We start from the raw sequence: 17,162 nt of genomic DNA, 5'->3' as shown, positions 1-17,162 counted from the left end.
CTGGGCCAGTTTGTTTACCTGCCGCGTCTGCAGGTTCGGCCGATCGCGGCTCCCACTGGCCACGGTTCGCCGCTCAAGGCCAATGGGGGCTGCGGGAAGCGGCACAGGCCGAGGGATGTGCTGTCCGCCCTTCCTGCAGCCCCCATTGGTCTGGAGAGGCGAACCGCGGCTAGTGGGAGCCACGATTGGCCGAACCTGCGGATGCGGAAGGTAAACAAACCGGCCCAGCCCGCCAGGTGGCTTATCCTAGTGGGCCACAGGCCAGAGGTTGCTGATCTCTGCTTTACAGTGCCCTCCTCAATGGGGGATAACAAGACCACTGTCCCTCAAAACAACCCCTCCCCCCCAAACACAGATTGTTCCTCCTCTTGCCCTCCACCACCCCCCGTGTAGATTTTGAACTTAAGTGGCTTCATGGCACTGTCCTTCCTCCTTTGTCTCTCCCCTACAGCTACAGACTCTGTACAGACCTCTTCATTTGATTCACAGTCTGTATGGGGGCAGAGGAGGCTGGAGTTAAGGTAGGCCAGGGGAGGAGTGGGTGAGGTGAGGGCATGGTCAGGGAGAGCACAGCGTTCCTCCTCCAGGCCTGTGGAAGATACAATTTGGGACTGTATTGGCATAGTAAAGTACTGTCTCTTTCATGAATATCTCTACACACCTCTTTCCTTGGGATCCACTGCATCCAGTGGAGTGTGTGTGTGAGAGCAACAGCAGTGTCTAGAACCACAGCAGAGGGTGCAGGGTGTCTGTGTGGATGACCCTTGCCTTCTGTGGGTCCCAAATGATCCTTCAGGCCTGGAGGAGGCTTTGGAGGATTGGCAGGGGGAGGGGGAGGGTGTGGGTATCCACAATTTAGGTTAATCTCAGTGAGGGATTCCTCATAGAGATTTTCAAGTAAAAAGTCCCTTCCCATGGCTTTTCACAGGGGAGGGGATAATCTGTCCAAATCATTTGTATAATGTTGACGCTGAGGATTGCGGTGCTCTTAACGATGCGGATCTATGACTAAGATGTTAAACAAAGGATCCTTCTGCTCAACTTCGCTGGTCAGGTAGGACTAAATCATCCCATGGATCTGCTTGTTTGTTTGTTAAAGGGTTAGGGAGTTAAGATGGTATGCTCAGCAATATTCTCTCTTTCAATAAAATGGTCTGTAACGTCCAAGGCACAATCCTAGAAAGGCTTATGCATGTGCTTAACTTTAGGCATGTTGAGTAGTCACATTGAAGTCAATGGGACTGGTCTCATTAATGGTAAGCATAAGCTTCACAGGATCGCGGCCAAAGGCTTTGAGTACCCTGTTGGACAAGTACATAATTACTGCTGCTACATTTGCTTACACAGTCAAATCCACCACTTACCAAAGTGATTTGAGATAACTTGAGTTGTATTGCTAAAAAGAAAATTTGTTCTAGGGCTGATTACCTTCCCTATGAAAAGGCTTGAAATTTGATTTGGTTTTAAATGAAAGCTTGGATTCTGTAGAAATCATCAAAAATAGTGGTAAGACCGTAAAGTCACAAGAACTGTAAATTTTCACTGTCACTTCTGATCAATGCCATTACATTTTCTGTCTTTAAGTGTTAACCATGAACAGTAGTATAAACTTGATTTTTCTTACACTGAACAATTTTAATCTCTTTTTCTAAAAATTGTGATACTTAATTTAGGTTTTTTTTATGTTGCTTAGCCTTAAGGTAACTAGCTTGGAAGTATTTGACTACCCTCCTATACTTTTTCAGGCCTCAAGAGTTTACATTCCTCCTTTAGTTTATCATTTACAGGATGAGCTCATACCCTTGTGAAAATACTTCTAAAAACTCTCTTGGCTACCATAGGCACTGTGTGTAGATCATTTTCAGGCTATCATTTTTCCCCCATTGCACTCTCCCTCTTCTCTTCAGATTTTGAACTTTCTGTCTTGAACCAAAGTGGAGAAGGATAAAATGCAAATATGAAGCACTTTGAAGTGAAGGCAAAGACACCTGTTCTTCTTTGTCAAACAAACCAGACCAGTTACTCTGCCACAAAAGGTGTAAATGACTTCACATGCAACAGAAGGCAAAGGACACTTTATTTTCATGACAGCAGGAAAAACTTTAAATTGACCAGCTCTCCATCATGGCAGCCTTGCCTATCTTCCCAGGAAAATGTTTTCAAGAAATTTATGTTAAAAAACTCTGCTATGTGTAAGGTGAGTGTGAGGTCCAATATTTCATTAACTTACTGTTTCATAAGGCTTCTAATGGATTCAAGACAAAGGCCAAAACTTTGTAAGGTTCTTGAAAATAGTGTTGAAACAAATCAAATGCTAATTATGAACACACATGAAAGCTGCTTTTGATAGCCTTTATCTTGAATTTTAGTGAAATGTAAAAGCACTGACTGGACTTTTTGTTAAGTATTTTTTCCTCACTTAAGTGAACTGTGGTTGTTCTCATGCTTAATTTTTTGAAGCTGTAATGTTTGTAAAAACAAAACAAAAATTACATACAGGTACCCTTTTGCATTTTTGTTATTAATTTAATTATGCTATTATGAAGATGATTTTAGTTGTTTGCCTTTTTTAAACAGGGCTCTGAGTTTGTCCCAATGTACAGAATTACTGCATTGTTGAGACACTGCTGCTCAATTCAATATTAAATCCTACAGAGAAAATAAGAGCCTTGACATTTAAGACACTCCCACCCCCAAGTAACCTAACTTTTAATTGAGACAAAGTTGGAAACCTGGAATTTGTTTTTATTTTTGCAGAGTTTGATAAATGAGTAGCCCTCCACACTAGTTAAAATTTAAAACAGTATGTTTTGCTGTGAGGTTTCAGACTAAGTTTATTTGCTGCCTAGGTAACAAATCCAGATGTGGCACTTGTCTGTGTATTTTACTGAATTATGTGGAACAAGATGAGGATAAACACAGCAGACTGTAGTTAGCTAAAGTGTACACTCTGGTATCCCAGCACGTTACCAGGGAAAATAAATATTGTGCTCCTTCAAGTAACTTGGATTTGGCTGGAAGGAAAACCAGAAGCTTGGCATTTAGATATCACCAAGACACACTGTATGATTGCCCTTATCTTTCGTTGACCTAAGGTTGTTTTACTTTAGAAAGTAATTGCTTTGTGTATTGACTAAAGCATCATGACTGCAACTAGTTTCAGCAAGAGAGAAAATTTAAAGCACAGGGAAGAAAAGGCTTGTTTGGGGTTGAAGAAAATTAACAGTAGTTTTTTCCCCCCTTGTTATCCTTTGATATCTTTCATCTCAAGATCTGTTTTCTAATTTATTTTCAGTCACTTTCAAGTTTATACTGTTGTACTGTATAGCTGTAGTTACTAGAAGTGATGCAGTTGTTGAGATTGGCATTTTCAAAGGCTTTGTGTCAACTATTATAGTGTAACTACGTTTTGGGGGAGCAGCTGCATTTCCTGATGGATAAATCTGACAGGCAAAAGTGTCGATACGGCACTGCTAAGTGGATGATTTAGAAAAGATGTCTTCCCTGCTGTAAATAATCTAACTACTGCTGGTCTGTGGGATTTAATACTGTGATGAACTGAGATCAAATACTGTAGTTATTTTAAAAAAGAAAAGGAGTACTTGTGGCACCTTAGAGACTAACCAATTTATTTGAGCATGAGCTTTCGTGAGCTACAGCTCACTTCATTGGATGCATACTGTAGAAACTGCAGAAGACATTATATACACAGAGACCATGAAACAATACCTCCTCCCACCCCACTCTCCTGCTGGTAATAGCTTATCTAAAGTGATCATCAAGTTGGGCCAACTTTAGATGATGATGATGATCACTTTAGATAAGCTATTACCAGCAGAAGAGTGGGGTGGGAGGAGGTATTGTTTCATGGTCTCTGTGTATATAATGTCTTCTGCAGTTTCCACAGTATGCATCCGATGAAGTGAGCTGTAGCTCACGAAAGCTCATGCTCAAATAAATTGGTTAGTCTCTAAGGTGCCACAAGTACTCCTTTTCTTTTTGCAAATACAGACTAACACGGCTGTTACTCTGAAACCTGTAGTTAATTAAAAAAATTCAAATATTTCCTACATTTAATAATATATATATATTTTAAAGTATATAGTCTGATGTGTCATTTGAGGGGTGTGATGCAAACAAAACTCCCACTGATTTTAATAGGAGCTTTGCCATAATAAAGACTGAAAACAAAATACTGCCTTCATTCCTCCACCCTAGTTCCCCCCAGACCCAAGTAAACTGCTCTCCTCCAGGCTAGTGACTTGGCACAGCTGCTCCAACGTCTTTATTACAACTCCATGGGCTGTAGTAGTAGGTAGAGCTTCCCTGTACCCACTCTGGAGATCTACTGATTGTTCCCTTACAGTGCCCTTAAATTCCCTCTCTGAGTTGCCGCTGCCCCTTCACAGGTTGCTTTAATCCCCCTCCCATCTCACCTCCATAATGGAACTGAAGTAGTTCCATTGTATGTAGGGTCTTCCCCACTTGTGAAGGTGGGCAGGCAGGATTTGGCCCTGTATGGAGTATGAGTTTGGGCTTGAAAGAGATAATAGGTGCTACCCTGGCCTCATGGAAGTCAATGGGACCAGGATGTCATCTAATTATTAACTGCATTGATAGTGGAGAGTGTTATCCTATCCAGGAGGAACTCTACATTTCCACCACCTGAAGATTTGTGTTGGTGAGTTTGAGAAGTCCAGTGGAAGGCATCTCACACTGAGGGGATGAAATAGGGAAATAGTCAAGGGGATGAAGCACGATAGCTGACAAATGAAGTAGGGAGAAATAGTTTTAAAAACTCATGGTAACTATTATGCAAATATCTTAATTAAGGAAAGGAAGAGTTGTTTCCTCATGAAGATAACATGCATGTCTAAAGTAGTCTTAATATAAAGCACTTAAAGGAAGCTTAGAGGATAACCAGATCCGTTTTTAGCTTCAGGTTACTAAAAAGAGAGACTGGATTTTTGATGCAATAGAGTTAATGTGGATGGCGAATGCTTTTTATTCATTATTAGGACATCAATGTAAGAATAGCTGCTCAGAAATCATGCAGCTTTATTAATAAGTGCAATTTTACAACTTTGGGATAAATTCTGCTCCCCTTACTCATTTGTGTATAGGGTGACCAGACATCCTGGTATTACAGGTTTTATCTTATGTAGGCAACTATCCCCCTCCCCTGAAAAAAAACTGTTCCAATTTTTCACACTTGCTATCTGGTCACCCTACTTGTGTAGCCCAACTGCCAACAATGGGAATTTTCTCTGAGTAATGATATTGCCAGGGTTCTTTTAGAATACCTTGCAGTTATATTTACTGTACTGACTGGGGTTTTTTTATATTTTTGATATGCGCACGCAAATATTGTCATAACAGCTCCGCTATAAATGATCAAAGAAATACTGACAATACGTTCTTTGCACAGCCCTAATTTATAAATCTGATTATCTTTAATTTTAGAGAGAACTATTTTATCTAAGATAAATTGCATATGTGAGAAGTTCCAGAAGGTAATACAAAATTTTAAGAAGTGCACATCTGTCTAGTTTTGACAACAATGATTCTTAAGTAGATTTGCATGTTATTTATGTGTATCAAAGTGATGCTCCTATTCTAGATCAAGAGTCATAGTGAGCTGCACTTGTGTCCTATCTTACCCCTTGTGGTGTTGTAAATCTAACTTCTGCCCATCCTATTGTTAAAAGAAAAGCAGCCATATTGTGCTGATTGCTATTAAATTAAAGCAGAAAGGGAGAGAAACAAACGTGGAAGCCCATCTTACCAGCAGGGATGCCACTACCTTTTATTTTGCCTTTTAGAGGTCACAAAGTCAATGCAGGCATCTGACCTCTGATAACCTCTTCAGTGTGACAGCGTGCAGTTTCTTTCGGAAGAACTTAATTAAATACAACTGAATTTCCCTGCTAATGTTTGTTGCTGAAAAGGTTCTTCTTTGATTGCTTGGTGTTTGCTGGTGAGGGGAAAACAAAGATGCTCCTTTTGTTCCCAGAAGAAAAGTTAGCATATGTTAGTTCAGTATTTGTGATTTCCTTTAGATGTATTGGTTCCTCCCTAACATTCCACAGGGTTCTCTCATAATGTAGAAGTATCAAAACTATGGAGTAGAACTATGCTCAAACAATTTAAAACAGATTTTTATAAATTTCAAATTAGGCTAATCATACTTTTTTGGAGGTAATTTGGTATAGTCTAAATGAAACTGTGTTACGTGATCTTGGTTATGCATAGATTTGTGACCGGCAGTAACTTTGATGTTGACCATCCAATAACATTTTTTATTATTTATTGAACAAGAATAATTGAAAATAGACATGATTTATTTAATTTTCCTATGCCATGCAAATTTATTTTCTACAAAGGAGAAAATATTAAATTCCTTGTTATGGTACACTGTATTTATATGGATTGTTGATTAATTTTAAACACCTGGAGATAGATTATCTCTTTCAGGTCTTGAGTTTGCTTATGCTTGACTTTGTCTAAATCTAAATATTTGATTCCTGACAAAGGCTGTTATTGATTCTCAGAAACAAAACATTTTTGATCCAGACTGAAGAGTGCGATTAGTTTTGAAGGAGCTAAGTTCTGCCCAGCTTGTTTATTGGATGTTTTCGAAATAGTAAACCTTATTGAAAGGTCTCCTGATTTGAAGTGTGTGTGTGTTTAAGGGAGAGAAAATTTAAACCACATATATACTTCACTAAGGTATACCCCTATGCCCAAGGCATCATGGGTAGGTTCTTTCCCACCCCTGAAATGCCTGGGTGAGGATTTGAACCAGCCAGATCACTGGCACCGGCACCTACCCACTTGGGGTGGGTCAGAAGTCTTACATAGGGTGTGAACTTGTGATTGAGGGGCAACCTGCATCTGTTTCTGGATGCTGCTGTGGATGACGAGGCTCTAAGGTTGCAGGAATGCACCTTGCTGGCAAGTGTTACTCTGCCATGCTTGTAAGCCAGTGGTGGGCAACCTGCGGGCTGCACGCGGCCCATCAGGATAATCTGTTGGCGGGCCACCGGACCGTTTGTTTACATTTGCACGGCTGCCTGCAGTTTCTTGGCCAATCAGAGCTGCAGGAAGCAGGTTGCCCACCACTGTTGTAAACTCTACAACACCAGTGGTAGCAGAAAGACTGACTCAGGTGAGAGTCCTTCCCCACTTAGGGCAGAGGAAGAACTATGCCACCCAGCCCATAGGCACTGGAACCAATGTTCAAAGTAGATCAAAATAGGAGGAGGGAGTCACTTCGGTGTCTATATATGGTTAAGCGTGTTGATGTCATGTGGTGAAATGACACCGCATCATCATGTGTGATGGGGCATGACATGGAGACTAAGGAATAAATAGATTCCTTTCAGATACATGTCCCCAAGCAGGCCTGTAGCCACTCAAGCAAAAGTTTCATCATCTTTGCTATTAATGATTCACTCACCTCTGATCATTAACATAAACATAGATCCTGAGCCTGCAAACAAATACGCTGGGGCAGACACCTGAACCTGTACAGAGTTCCAGTGTAGTTAAGAGCTCTCTGTCCAGGGGCAGGACTGGGGCCACAGTGAGCGGAAATAAAGTGGTCAAAACTGATTGGAAAGATCATGTTCCCAACTCATTAGAGGGAATGCACCCTGATAATGGTAAAACAAGCTTCAACATTCATTCATCTCTTGCATCCAATTTGCTAGGTGGTTTCATTTATTAGTGTACATTCAAGTATATGAACACTTGTTGGTCTTTCTTAAAGAAACAAAAACATTAACCCTCTAGTACACCACCTGTTTGCACTTTATTGTTAACGGTGAGGGTTTTTTTATTAGCTAAGTTGTTTTGCTTTTTGTTAACTTTGTTCTTTATTAACATGTAGGCTGAAGTCCTATTTCTTTTTGCTAGAAATGGACTGTTTGCCATTAATATCTTACTTAGGCTGTCTCTCTCTTATAAGGTATTTTAAAAGATATAAAGCTTTTCTATTCCTTTATATCTATGTACATTTAGTTTGTGGCTCTACCTTTGCGGCTTTCCAAATGTACTTGATTTAGCTTTCAATATATAATTACTGCCAAACAAGTTCATTGCTTTATAAGTGTCCAAAACTCCCTTGTTTCATTTGCATTCATTTATCAACCTTCATTATACAGCCACATAAACACAAATGATTGTTAATGAATTCCTAATGTCAGATTAATTAGAAAATCAGGTTAATGGCTAGCAATGAATATCTGAGCTACTTGGTACTTTCCAGTGTGTTTTTTCTTGTTAATTACAATACCCTTTTATTTATAAAGAAATCTTACATGTCTTTTAATCTGACTAAAACATTTTGAGATCAAACCTTTGTGAACACCCTATAACTGCTTCCCTGCTGCACGGCAGGTGCTTTGACTTTAAAAGGAGCGCTAGATACGAATTAATAAACAAATCTAAATTTGTGGCAGCCAATTTGTTATTAGTGTATGTTTAACATAGTAAGGGGGCTCCTCATAATTGGTTTCATACATTTAAAGCTATTTTATTTTAGTAAGAGCCCCAGGAAGCACTACATGTTGCTTCTGAACAATCATTAGAAATTTGGAAAAGAGGAGATTATTTTCTTTGATAGGCTTCTGCCTATCCTGCTGGTACATATGGGAGTTTCAGATATGTAGGACAACAGTTCCCTTTGTGGGAGTATGGCAACATAAACATTAAAAACTATATATGCTGTCACTTTCACTGCTGAGGGAGAAGGAGCAGGAGACACTAAAGGTAAATGAAGTAATTAGTTGTAGGTTACCGAATGTGTATGTACCAATAATATTTTCTATTTCTATGTATAGTTTATAAATAAATGAGTGTGTGTGCGCGTCTATACACACCATGGTGTAGATCTTCAGCTGGTGTAAATTGTCACAGGTCTGTCAATGAAGCTGTGACAATTTATATCAGCAGAGCATCTGCCCTTATGAATTTACAAAGCAACTTTTGGGGAAAAAAATGAGTCACTGTTTTAATATCTGCATAACCCCAAATGCTGTGGTGTGTATATAGCATTGAAAGCTGGCATTTATTGACACTTCCTAGCAGGAAGCCGAGTCTGATGTCATTTGAGACACAAGAAATGCAGTTCTGCTTTGAAGGTATGGGAAAGGCATTAGGCTTTCAACATTGTGTTCTGTGGGAAGGACCAGTCTGGGACTAGACATAAAACTGAGGTCTTGACTATGTTTGGTCATGTAAAGACCCCAATATACTTATCACAATAATAGGTAAAAGAATTTGCCTTGGTATCCTGATCAAATTACATTCTGCCTACCCAAATTCCCTTGCTTCTGCCGCAGGATAATGCGTCTTAACTTCCTGTCTAACACTATAGTGTAGTTATGTTAGTGATATTTTCATGGTTGCTGCATTCCACCGCAAAGGTGGCTGCATTTTCCTGATGGGTGAAGTAATTCTTATGTGTGTAATATTATGTACTGTTTTTCAAATTTTGTATTTTAACTTACTGAAGCTTGGTAGGCATAATTTACATGACTACTTTCCAAACATACATCATACATACATGTGCATGTTGTGACAAAATTCCTCCTCTACCTTGGTGGGTCTTGTGCTTATTGGCGGATTTGCTCACTTTGGAACTTCATGGCAGCCCTCAGTTTGGCTGTTTTTCTGAACCCACAGTCCAGGTCGACTTCTCCTGTGTCTGACTAGGAGTTGGGAGGTTTGGGGGGAACCCAGGCCTGCCCTTTTCTCTGGGTTCCAGCCCAGGGCCCTGTGGAATGCAGCTGTCTAGAGTGCCTCCTGGAACAGCTGTGCGACAGCTACAACTCCCTGGGCTACTTCCCCATGGCCTCCTCCCAACACCCTTCTTTATTCTCACCATAGGACCTTCCTCCTGGTGTCTGATAATGCTTGTACTCCTCAGTTCTCCAACAGTCCACATTCTCACTCACAGCTCCTAGTGCTTCTTGCTCCCAGCTCCTCAGACATGCACCATAAACTGAAGTGAGCTCCTTTTTAAACCCAGGTGCCCTGATTAGCCTGTCTTAATTGATTCTAACAGTTTCTTGATTGGCTGCAGGTGTTCTAATCAGCCTGTCTGTCTTAATTGTCTCCAGAAGGTTCCTGATTGTTCTGGAACCTTCCCTGTTACCTTACCCAGGGAAAAGGGACCTACTTAATCTGGGGCTAATATATCTGCCTTCTATTACTCTCCTTTAGCCATCTGGCCTGACCCTGTCACAATGTGTAAGCCTTGTATATCAAAGTTGTATACACTTGGACTGAGATGGAGGTGGAAATAGGAGTCAGATTTGTCAAAAGTCTCTCGATAAGGATAAAAGGGGTAAAAACCAAGGGTGATATCGTGGTAGGGGTCTACTACAGACCATCTAACCAAGAAGAAGAGGTGGATGAGGCTTTTTTTAAACAACTAACAAAATCATCCAAAGCACCGGACTTGGTGGTGATGGGGGACTTCAACTACCCAGACATCTGTTGGGAAAGTAATACGGCAAGGCACAGATTCTCCAGCAAGTGCTTGGAATGCATTGGAGACCATTTTTTATTTCAGAAGGTGGAGAAAGCTACTAGGGGAGCAGCTGTTCTAGACTTGATTTTGACAACTAGGGAGGAATTGGTTGAGAATTTGAAAGTGGAAGGCAGCTCGGGTGAAAGCGATCCTGAAAAGATAGAGTTCCTGATTCTAACAAACAGTAGGAGGGGAAAAAAGCGCAATAAAAATAAGGGATTTCAAGAAGTCAGACTATTTAGCAAACTCAGGGAGTTGGTAGGTAAAATCCAATGCAAAGCATGTCTGTGGGGAAAAACGCTTTGAGTCAGTTGGCAGTTTTTGAAAGAGACATTATTAAGGACACGAGCAAACTATCCCACTGCACAGGAAAAATAGGAGGTATGGCAAGAGACTGCGCTGGCTTAACTAGGAGATCTTCAATGATCTGAAACACACACACACAAAAGAGTCCTACAAAAAGTGGAAACTAGGTCAAGTTGCAAAGGATGAATATAAACAAATAACATAAGTATGTAGGGACAAAATTAGAAAGCCCAAGGCACAAAACGAGATTAAACTAGCTAGGGACATAAAGGGTAACAAGAAAACATCCTAAAAATACAGAATAAGACTAAGTACAAGGTAAGCCCATTACTCAATGGGAGGGGGGCTGGGGAGACAATAACAGAAAATGTGGAAATGGGAGAAGTGCTAAGAGAATTTTTTGTTTCAGTTTTCACCAAAAAAGGTTAGTAGCGATTGGATGTCTAACATAGTGGAAGCCAGTGAAAATGAGGTAGGATCTGAGGCTGGGAAAGAATAAAATTACTGACACAAGTTAGATGTCTTCAAGTCAGCAGGGCCTGATGAAATACATCCTAAAATACTCAAGGAGCTGACAGAGGTGATATCTGAGCCATTAGCAATTATCTTTGAAAACTTATGGTAGACGGGAAAGGTTCCAGAGGACTGGAAAAGGGAAAATATAGTGCCAATCTATAAAATAGGAATAAGGACAGCCCAGGGAATTACAGACTAGTCAGCTTAACTTCAGTACTTTGGAAGATAATAGAGCAAATAATCTAACAATCAATTTGCAAACACCTAGAAGATAATAAGGTGCTAAGTTACGGTCAGCATGGATTTGTCAAAAACATGTCATGTCAAACCGAGCTAATAGTTTTCTTTGACAGGGTAACAAGCCTTGTGGATGGGGGGAAGCAGTCGATGTGGTATATCTTGACTTTAGTAAGGCTTTTGATACTGTCCTCCATGACCTTTTTATAAACAACTAGTGAAATACAACCTAGATGGAGCTACTATACAGTGGGTGCATAATTGGTTGGAAAACCATTCTCAGAGAGTAGTTACCAGTGGTTCACAGTCAAGCTGGAAGGGCATAATGAGTGGGGTGTTACAGGGATTGGTCCTGGGTTCTGTTCAGTATCTTCATAAATGATTTAGGTAATGACATAGAGAGTATACTTTTAAAGTTTGCGGACAATACCAAGCTGGGAGGGGTTGCGGGTGTTTTAGAGGATAGGATTAAAATTAAAAATCATCTGGACAAACTGGAGAAATGGTCTGAAGTAAATGGGATGAAATTCAATAAGGACAAATGCAAAGTACTCCACTTAGGAAAGAACAATCAATTGCACACATACAAAATGGGAAATGACTGCCTAGGAAGGAGTACTGTGGAAAGGGATCTGGGGGTCATAGTGGATCACAGGCTAAATATGAGTCAACAGTGTAACACTGTTCCAAAAAAAAAAAAAAAAAAAAAAGCAAACATCATTCTGGGATGTATTAGCGGCAGTGTTATAAGCAAGATACGAGAAGTAATTCTTCTGCTTTACTCCATGCTGATAAAGCCTCAGCTGGAGAATTGTGTCCAGTTCTGGGTGCCACATTTCAAGAAGGATGTGGAAAATTGGAGAAAGTCCAGATAAAAGCAATAAAAATGATTAATGGTCTAGCAGTGCTGTTGCTAGCCCACTGGGGGCCGTACACAGGAATATTTGCCCCCCCAACACATTCTAATAATTAATAGGGGGCCCCATTGAGCTGCTTGGGGCCCTAAGCAATTGCTTAGTTTGCTTATCCCTACTGCCAGCTCTGAGGTCTAGAAAATGAACTCTAAGGAAAGATTGAAAAAATTGGGTTTGTTTAATCTGGGGAGGAGAACAGTGAGGGGGTACATAACAGTTTTTAAGTACATAAAAGGCTGTTACAAGGAGGAAGATGAAAAAATTTTCTTCTTAATCTCTGAGAATAGGACAAGAAGTAATGGGCTTAAATTGCAACAAAGAAGATTTAGGCTGGTCATTGGGAAAAGCTTCCTAACTGTCAGAGTAAGTTAAGCACGGGGACAAATTGCTTAGGGACTAAGTTCCCTATAAGCTGCATGGCCTCACAGCAGGCTATCAAGGGCTGCACAGGCAGGGAGAGACACCGCTCCCCTGGCCCCGGCCCCAGAGCTGCCTCAGCGGGGAGAGGCGCTCTCCCCTGGCCCTGGGCTCTTGCAGTGATAGAGGGCTGAGGGGAAGTCCTCTCTCCCCACCATAGCCATGGGGCAGCTGTACCCGAAACCCCTCATCCCTGGCCCCACTCCAGATCCCTTACCCCCAGCTCCCCGCACCCAATCCTCTGCTCCAGCTCTGAACCCCCTCCCCACTCCGAACCCCTCAGCCCCATCTCTGCCACACATCACCTCCATATTGGTGCACCTAACAAAATTCATTCCGCACATGGATGTAAAAAAAAAAAGAGGGAACATGGCCAGGGAGGTTTGTGGAATCTCCATCACTGAAGGTTTTAAAGAACAGTTGGACAAACACCTGTCGGGCATGGTCTAGTTATTACGTAGTCCTGCCCTGATTGCAGGGGACTGGACTAGATGACCTCTCAAGATCCCTTTCCATCCTACACTTCTATGATTGCGTGTGTGTATATATATGTATATAGTGTGACTATATATCACACATGCAAATATATGTATGCACAAGAGTTTGGAAACTGAAATATAAATTATGTATCCATATAAAGAGTTTTGACATTTAAGGTATTACGTTGATCAGTTAAAGATATCTGGCACTTTTTTTCAGATATAAATCATATTTCAGGCCAAATGTTCAAATGGCCTCCCTCACTGACATTCAAAAATCAAGGCTTGGGGTAACATTTTTAAAAGCAGCTAATTGACTTGGGAACTTAAAGGTGTGAAAGTCAATGGGACGTGGGTTTCTATGTGTCTAAGGGTATGTCTACACTACGAAATTAGGTCGAATTTATAGAAGTCAGTTTTTTAAAATCGGTTTTATATATTTGAGTGTGTGTGTCCCCACAGAAAATGCTCTAAGTGCATTAACTCGGCAGAGTGCTTCCACAGTACCGAGGCTAGAGTCGACTTCTGGAGTGTTGCACTGTGGGTAGCTGTCCCACAGTTCCCGCAGTCTCCGCTGCCCATTGGAATTCTGGGTTGAGATCCCAATGCCTGATGGGGCTAAAACATTGTCGCGGGTGGTTCTGGGTACATATCGTCAGGCCCCCGTTCCCTCCCTCCCTCCGTGAAAGCAAGGGCAGACAATCGTTTCGTGCCTTTTTTCCTGAGTTACCTGTGCAGATGCCATACCATGGCAAGCATGGAGCCTGCTCAGCTCACTGTCACCGTATGTCTCCTGGGTGCTGGCAGACACGGTACGGCATTGCTACACAGCAGCAGCAACCCATTGCCTTGTGGCAGCAGACGGTGCAATAGGACTGGTAGCCGTCATCGTCATGTCCGAGGTGCTCCTGGTCGCCTCTGTGAGGTCGATCAGGAGCGCCTGGGCAGACATGGGTGCAGGGACTAAATTTGGAGTGACTTGATCAGGTCATTCTCTTTAGTCCTGCAGTCAGTCCTATTGAACCATCTTATGGTGAGCAGGCAGGTGATACAGATTGCTAGCTGTCCTATTGCATCATCTTCTGCCAGGCAGGCAAGAGATGAGGATGGCTAGCAGTCCTATTGTACCATCTTCTGCTGAGCAGCCATGAGATGTGGATGGCATGCAGTCCTTCTGCACCGTCTGCTGCCAGCCAAAGATGTAAAAGATAGATGGAGTGGATCAAAACAAGAAATAGGCCAGATTTGTTTTGTACTCATTTGCAACCCCTCCCCCCCACCCCCCATGTAGGGGACTCATTCCTCTAGGTCACACTGCAGTCACTCACAGAGAAGGTGCAGCGAGGTAAATCTAGCCATGTATCAATCAGAGGCCAGGCTAACCTCCTTGTTCCAATAAGAACACTAACTTAGGTGCACCATTTCTTATTGGAACCCTCCGTGAAGTCCTGCCTGAAATACTCATTGATGTAAAGCCACTGCCTTTGTTGATTTTAACTCCCTGTAAGCCAACCCTGTAAGCCGTGTCGTCAGTCACCCCTCCCTGCGTCAGAGCAACGGCAAACAATCGTGCCTCTGAGTTGAGAGTGCTGTCCAGAGCAGTCACAATGGAGCACTCTGGGATAGCTCCCGGAGGCCAATACAGTTGAATTGTGTCCACTGTACCCCAAATTCGACCCGGCAAGGCCGATTTAAGCGCTAATCCATTTGTCGGGGTGGAGTAAGGAAATCGATTTTAAGAGCCCTTTAAGTCGAACTAAAGGGCTTCATCGTGTGGACGGGTGCAGCTTTACATCGATTTAACGCTGCTAAATTCGACCTAAAGTCCTAGTGTAGACCAGGGCTTACGCCATGTCTACAATAGAAGCTTATAGGGGCACAGCGGTACTGTTACAGCTGTTCTGCTATAAGAGCACTCATGTAGTTGCATTGTGCTGATGGGAGAAAGCTCATGGGGGAGGGATAGCTCAGTGGTTTGAGCATTGGCCTGCTAAACCCAGGGTTGTGAGTTCAATCCTTGAGGGGGCCATTTAGGGATTTGTGGCATAAATTGGGGATTGGTCCTGCTTTGAGCAGGGGGTTGGACTAGATGACCTCCTGAGGTCCCTTCCAATCCTGATATTCTATGATTCTATGATAATAAAACCAGCCCAACAAGCGGTGGTAGCTATGTTGGTGGGAGAGCATCTCCCACTGACATAGTGCTGTGCACATGAGCGCCTATGCTATCAAACCGTATGTCACACAGGTTTGTGTTTTTTTCAAAGTTTTGCCGACATAAGTGCTAGTGTAGACATGGTCTTATTCACGTCTGAAAATCTGACTTGGGCTTCTGTGTCACTTAAATGCTTTTGAAAATGTTTCTCCTGGTCACACAACATTTGTATTTGACATGCAAATAGTTTTACCTGCAAATTTGGAAGGCTTTGTTATGTGTGCTCTTTGAAAATGTGGCTCTTATTATTTGTTCAAATTACTAATTTTTCCTGGATGGAGACTGCCCCTGCAGCTTACACAAGTTCTTTAAAAGTAAGCAACCTTGCATAGTATCTTTTGCCTTTTGAAGTACATGTGAGCCTCTTTCATCCAAAATGACCTTGCAATTTAGAAAATTACAGCTAGGCTATAAGGATATTTCATATTTTCTCTTTTGTAAATAACTGGCTTGTCTTAGTTCACTGAGCTTAGCTTCTTCCATAGTCACATCAAAGCCTAGAAATCCTTCTGGAGCTTGAGCTGAAACTGCTGTTCTTCCTAGGTTCAGGAAAGAGCACATCCATCAATGGATACATTGACAATCATGCATTTCGTCAGCACACTTGTGATTAGAGTTGCATGAATTTTTTTTGGTCAAATAGTAAATTTGCTGAAAAATGAAGCTTCAGGGCAACCAACACTATTCCCAAATTTGGGCTGAATTTGGCAAATAGTTTTGGCTGAATAAAAAAGGGAAAACATTGAAAAAGGCAAAATAGTTCTTTTTGCATTTTCAAAAGGAAGTGTTTTGACTTCATTCTGAAACAGTGTTTTGTTTAGAAATTTAGTGAGATTTTTAAAAACATTTTTTAAAGGGTAACCCCCCCCACATATAACAAGATGATATTTTTGTTTTGTTTCACCAAGATAAATAAAATTGCAGTCTCAATTTGAAACAAACTGATTTTTTTCCCCATTTTTCAGCCACTGAACTGCAAAATCCAATAATTCACTCAGATCGACTTGTGATACCTCACTGTGTCACCTTATTGGATCTTGGAGTGGCTTCAGATGCACATTGAACTAATGAGTGACAACTGTTTGCCTTAAGACAATGCTACAGGTGCCAAAGCAGTTCGGTTATTATATGGTGTGCCACAGCATCACAAGTGGCTGAAAAGTCCAATTCTCAAGCAACAGTCCTTGCCACAGGTAATGCAGGCAAAAAAGCATGGAGCCAGAAAATGAAGCTGGTGCATTCCTAGCTCTTGAGGCCTGCTGTGCTTTCCCCTTCAGTCTCTTTGCTTTCCTGTCTCACAACCACCTCTCTTGCCTCTTTTACTCCCTGGTGCAGCACTGCCTTCCAGTGTAGCATGTTGCTAGCTGCATCTTCCTAGTTTGTGATGTGGATGTTGAAAGTTTTCAAGTCATTGAATCTGAGGCTCAGTTGGCCCTGGGGCCTTGGAGCATCCACAAGTTCTCCATGCAGGAGATCATTTGAATTACAAAGGTGGTAAACATGGTCCCTGTGGGACTACATACAGAATGGTCCTGGAGGTA

At 41.7% G+C, this 17,162-nt stretch overlaps 1 protein-coding gene across 2 annotated transcripts in view; it reads left to right on the top strand.

Annotated features, from left to right (window-relative positions):
- Positions 1-1,842: 1,842 nt before the first annotated feature.
- The window catches only part of C1H12orf42 (chromosome 1 C12orf42 homolog), a 252,140-nt gene continuing 236,820 nt past the window's right edge, over positions 1,843-17,162 (top strand). The window contains exons 1-2 of one of the 2 annotated variants that reach the window (XM_073323524.2): positions 2,109-2,197; positions 16,587-16,814. Coding sequence is in view for 1 of the 2 variants with exons in the window: in XM_073323517.2 (XP_073179618.1) it covers positions 1,958-2,197 (240 nt within the window). In the remaining variant the exon portion in view is untranslated. Of the gene's footprint in view, positions 2,198-16,586; positions 16,815-17,162 lie in introns of both variants that reach the window. The other variant, XM_073323517.2, reaches the window with a different exon arrangement.

Source organism: Lepidochelys kempii, chromosome 1 (assembly GCF_965140285.1).
Source record: "Lepidochelys kempii isolate rLepKem1 chromosome 1, rLepKem1.hap1, whole genome shotgun sequence".
In the NCBI taxonomy this organism is placed as follows: Eukaryota; Metazoa; Chordata; order Testudines; family Cheloniidae; genus Lepidochelys; species Lepidochelys kempii.
The sequence above is the reverse complement of the archived record's forward strand: the minus strand, read 5'-3'. Positions and strand labels throughout refer to the sequence as shown.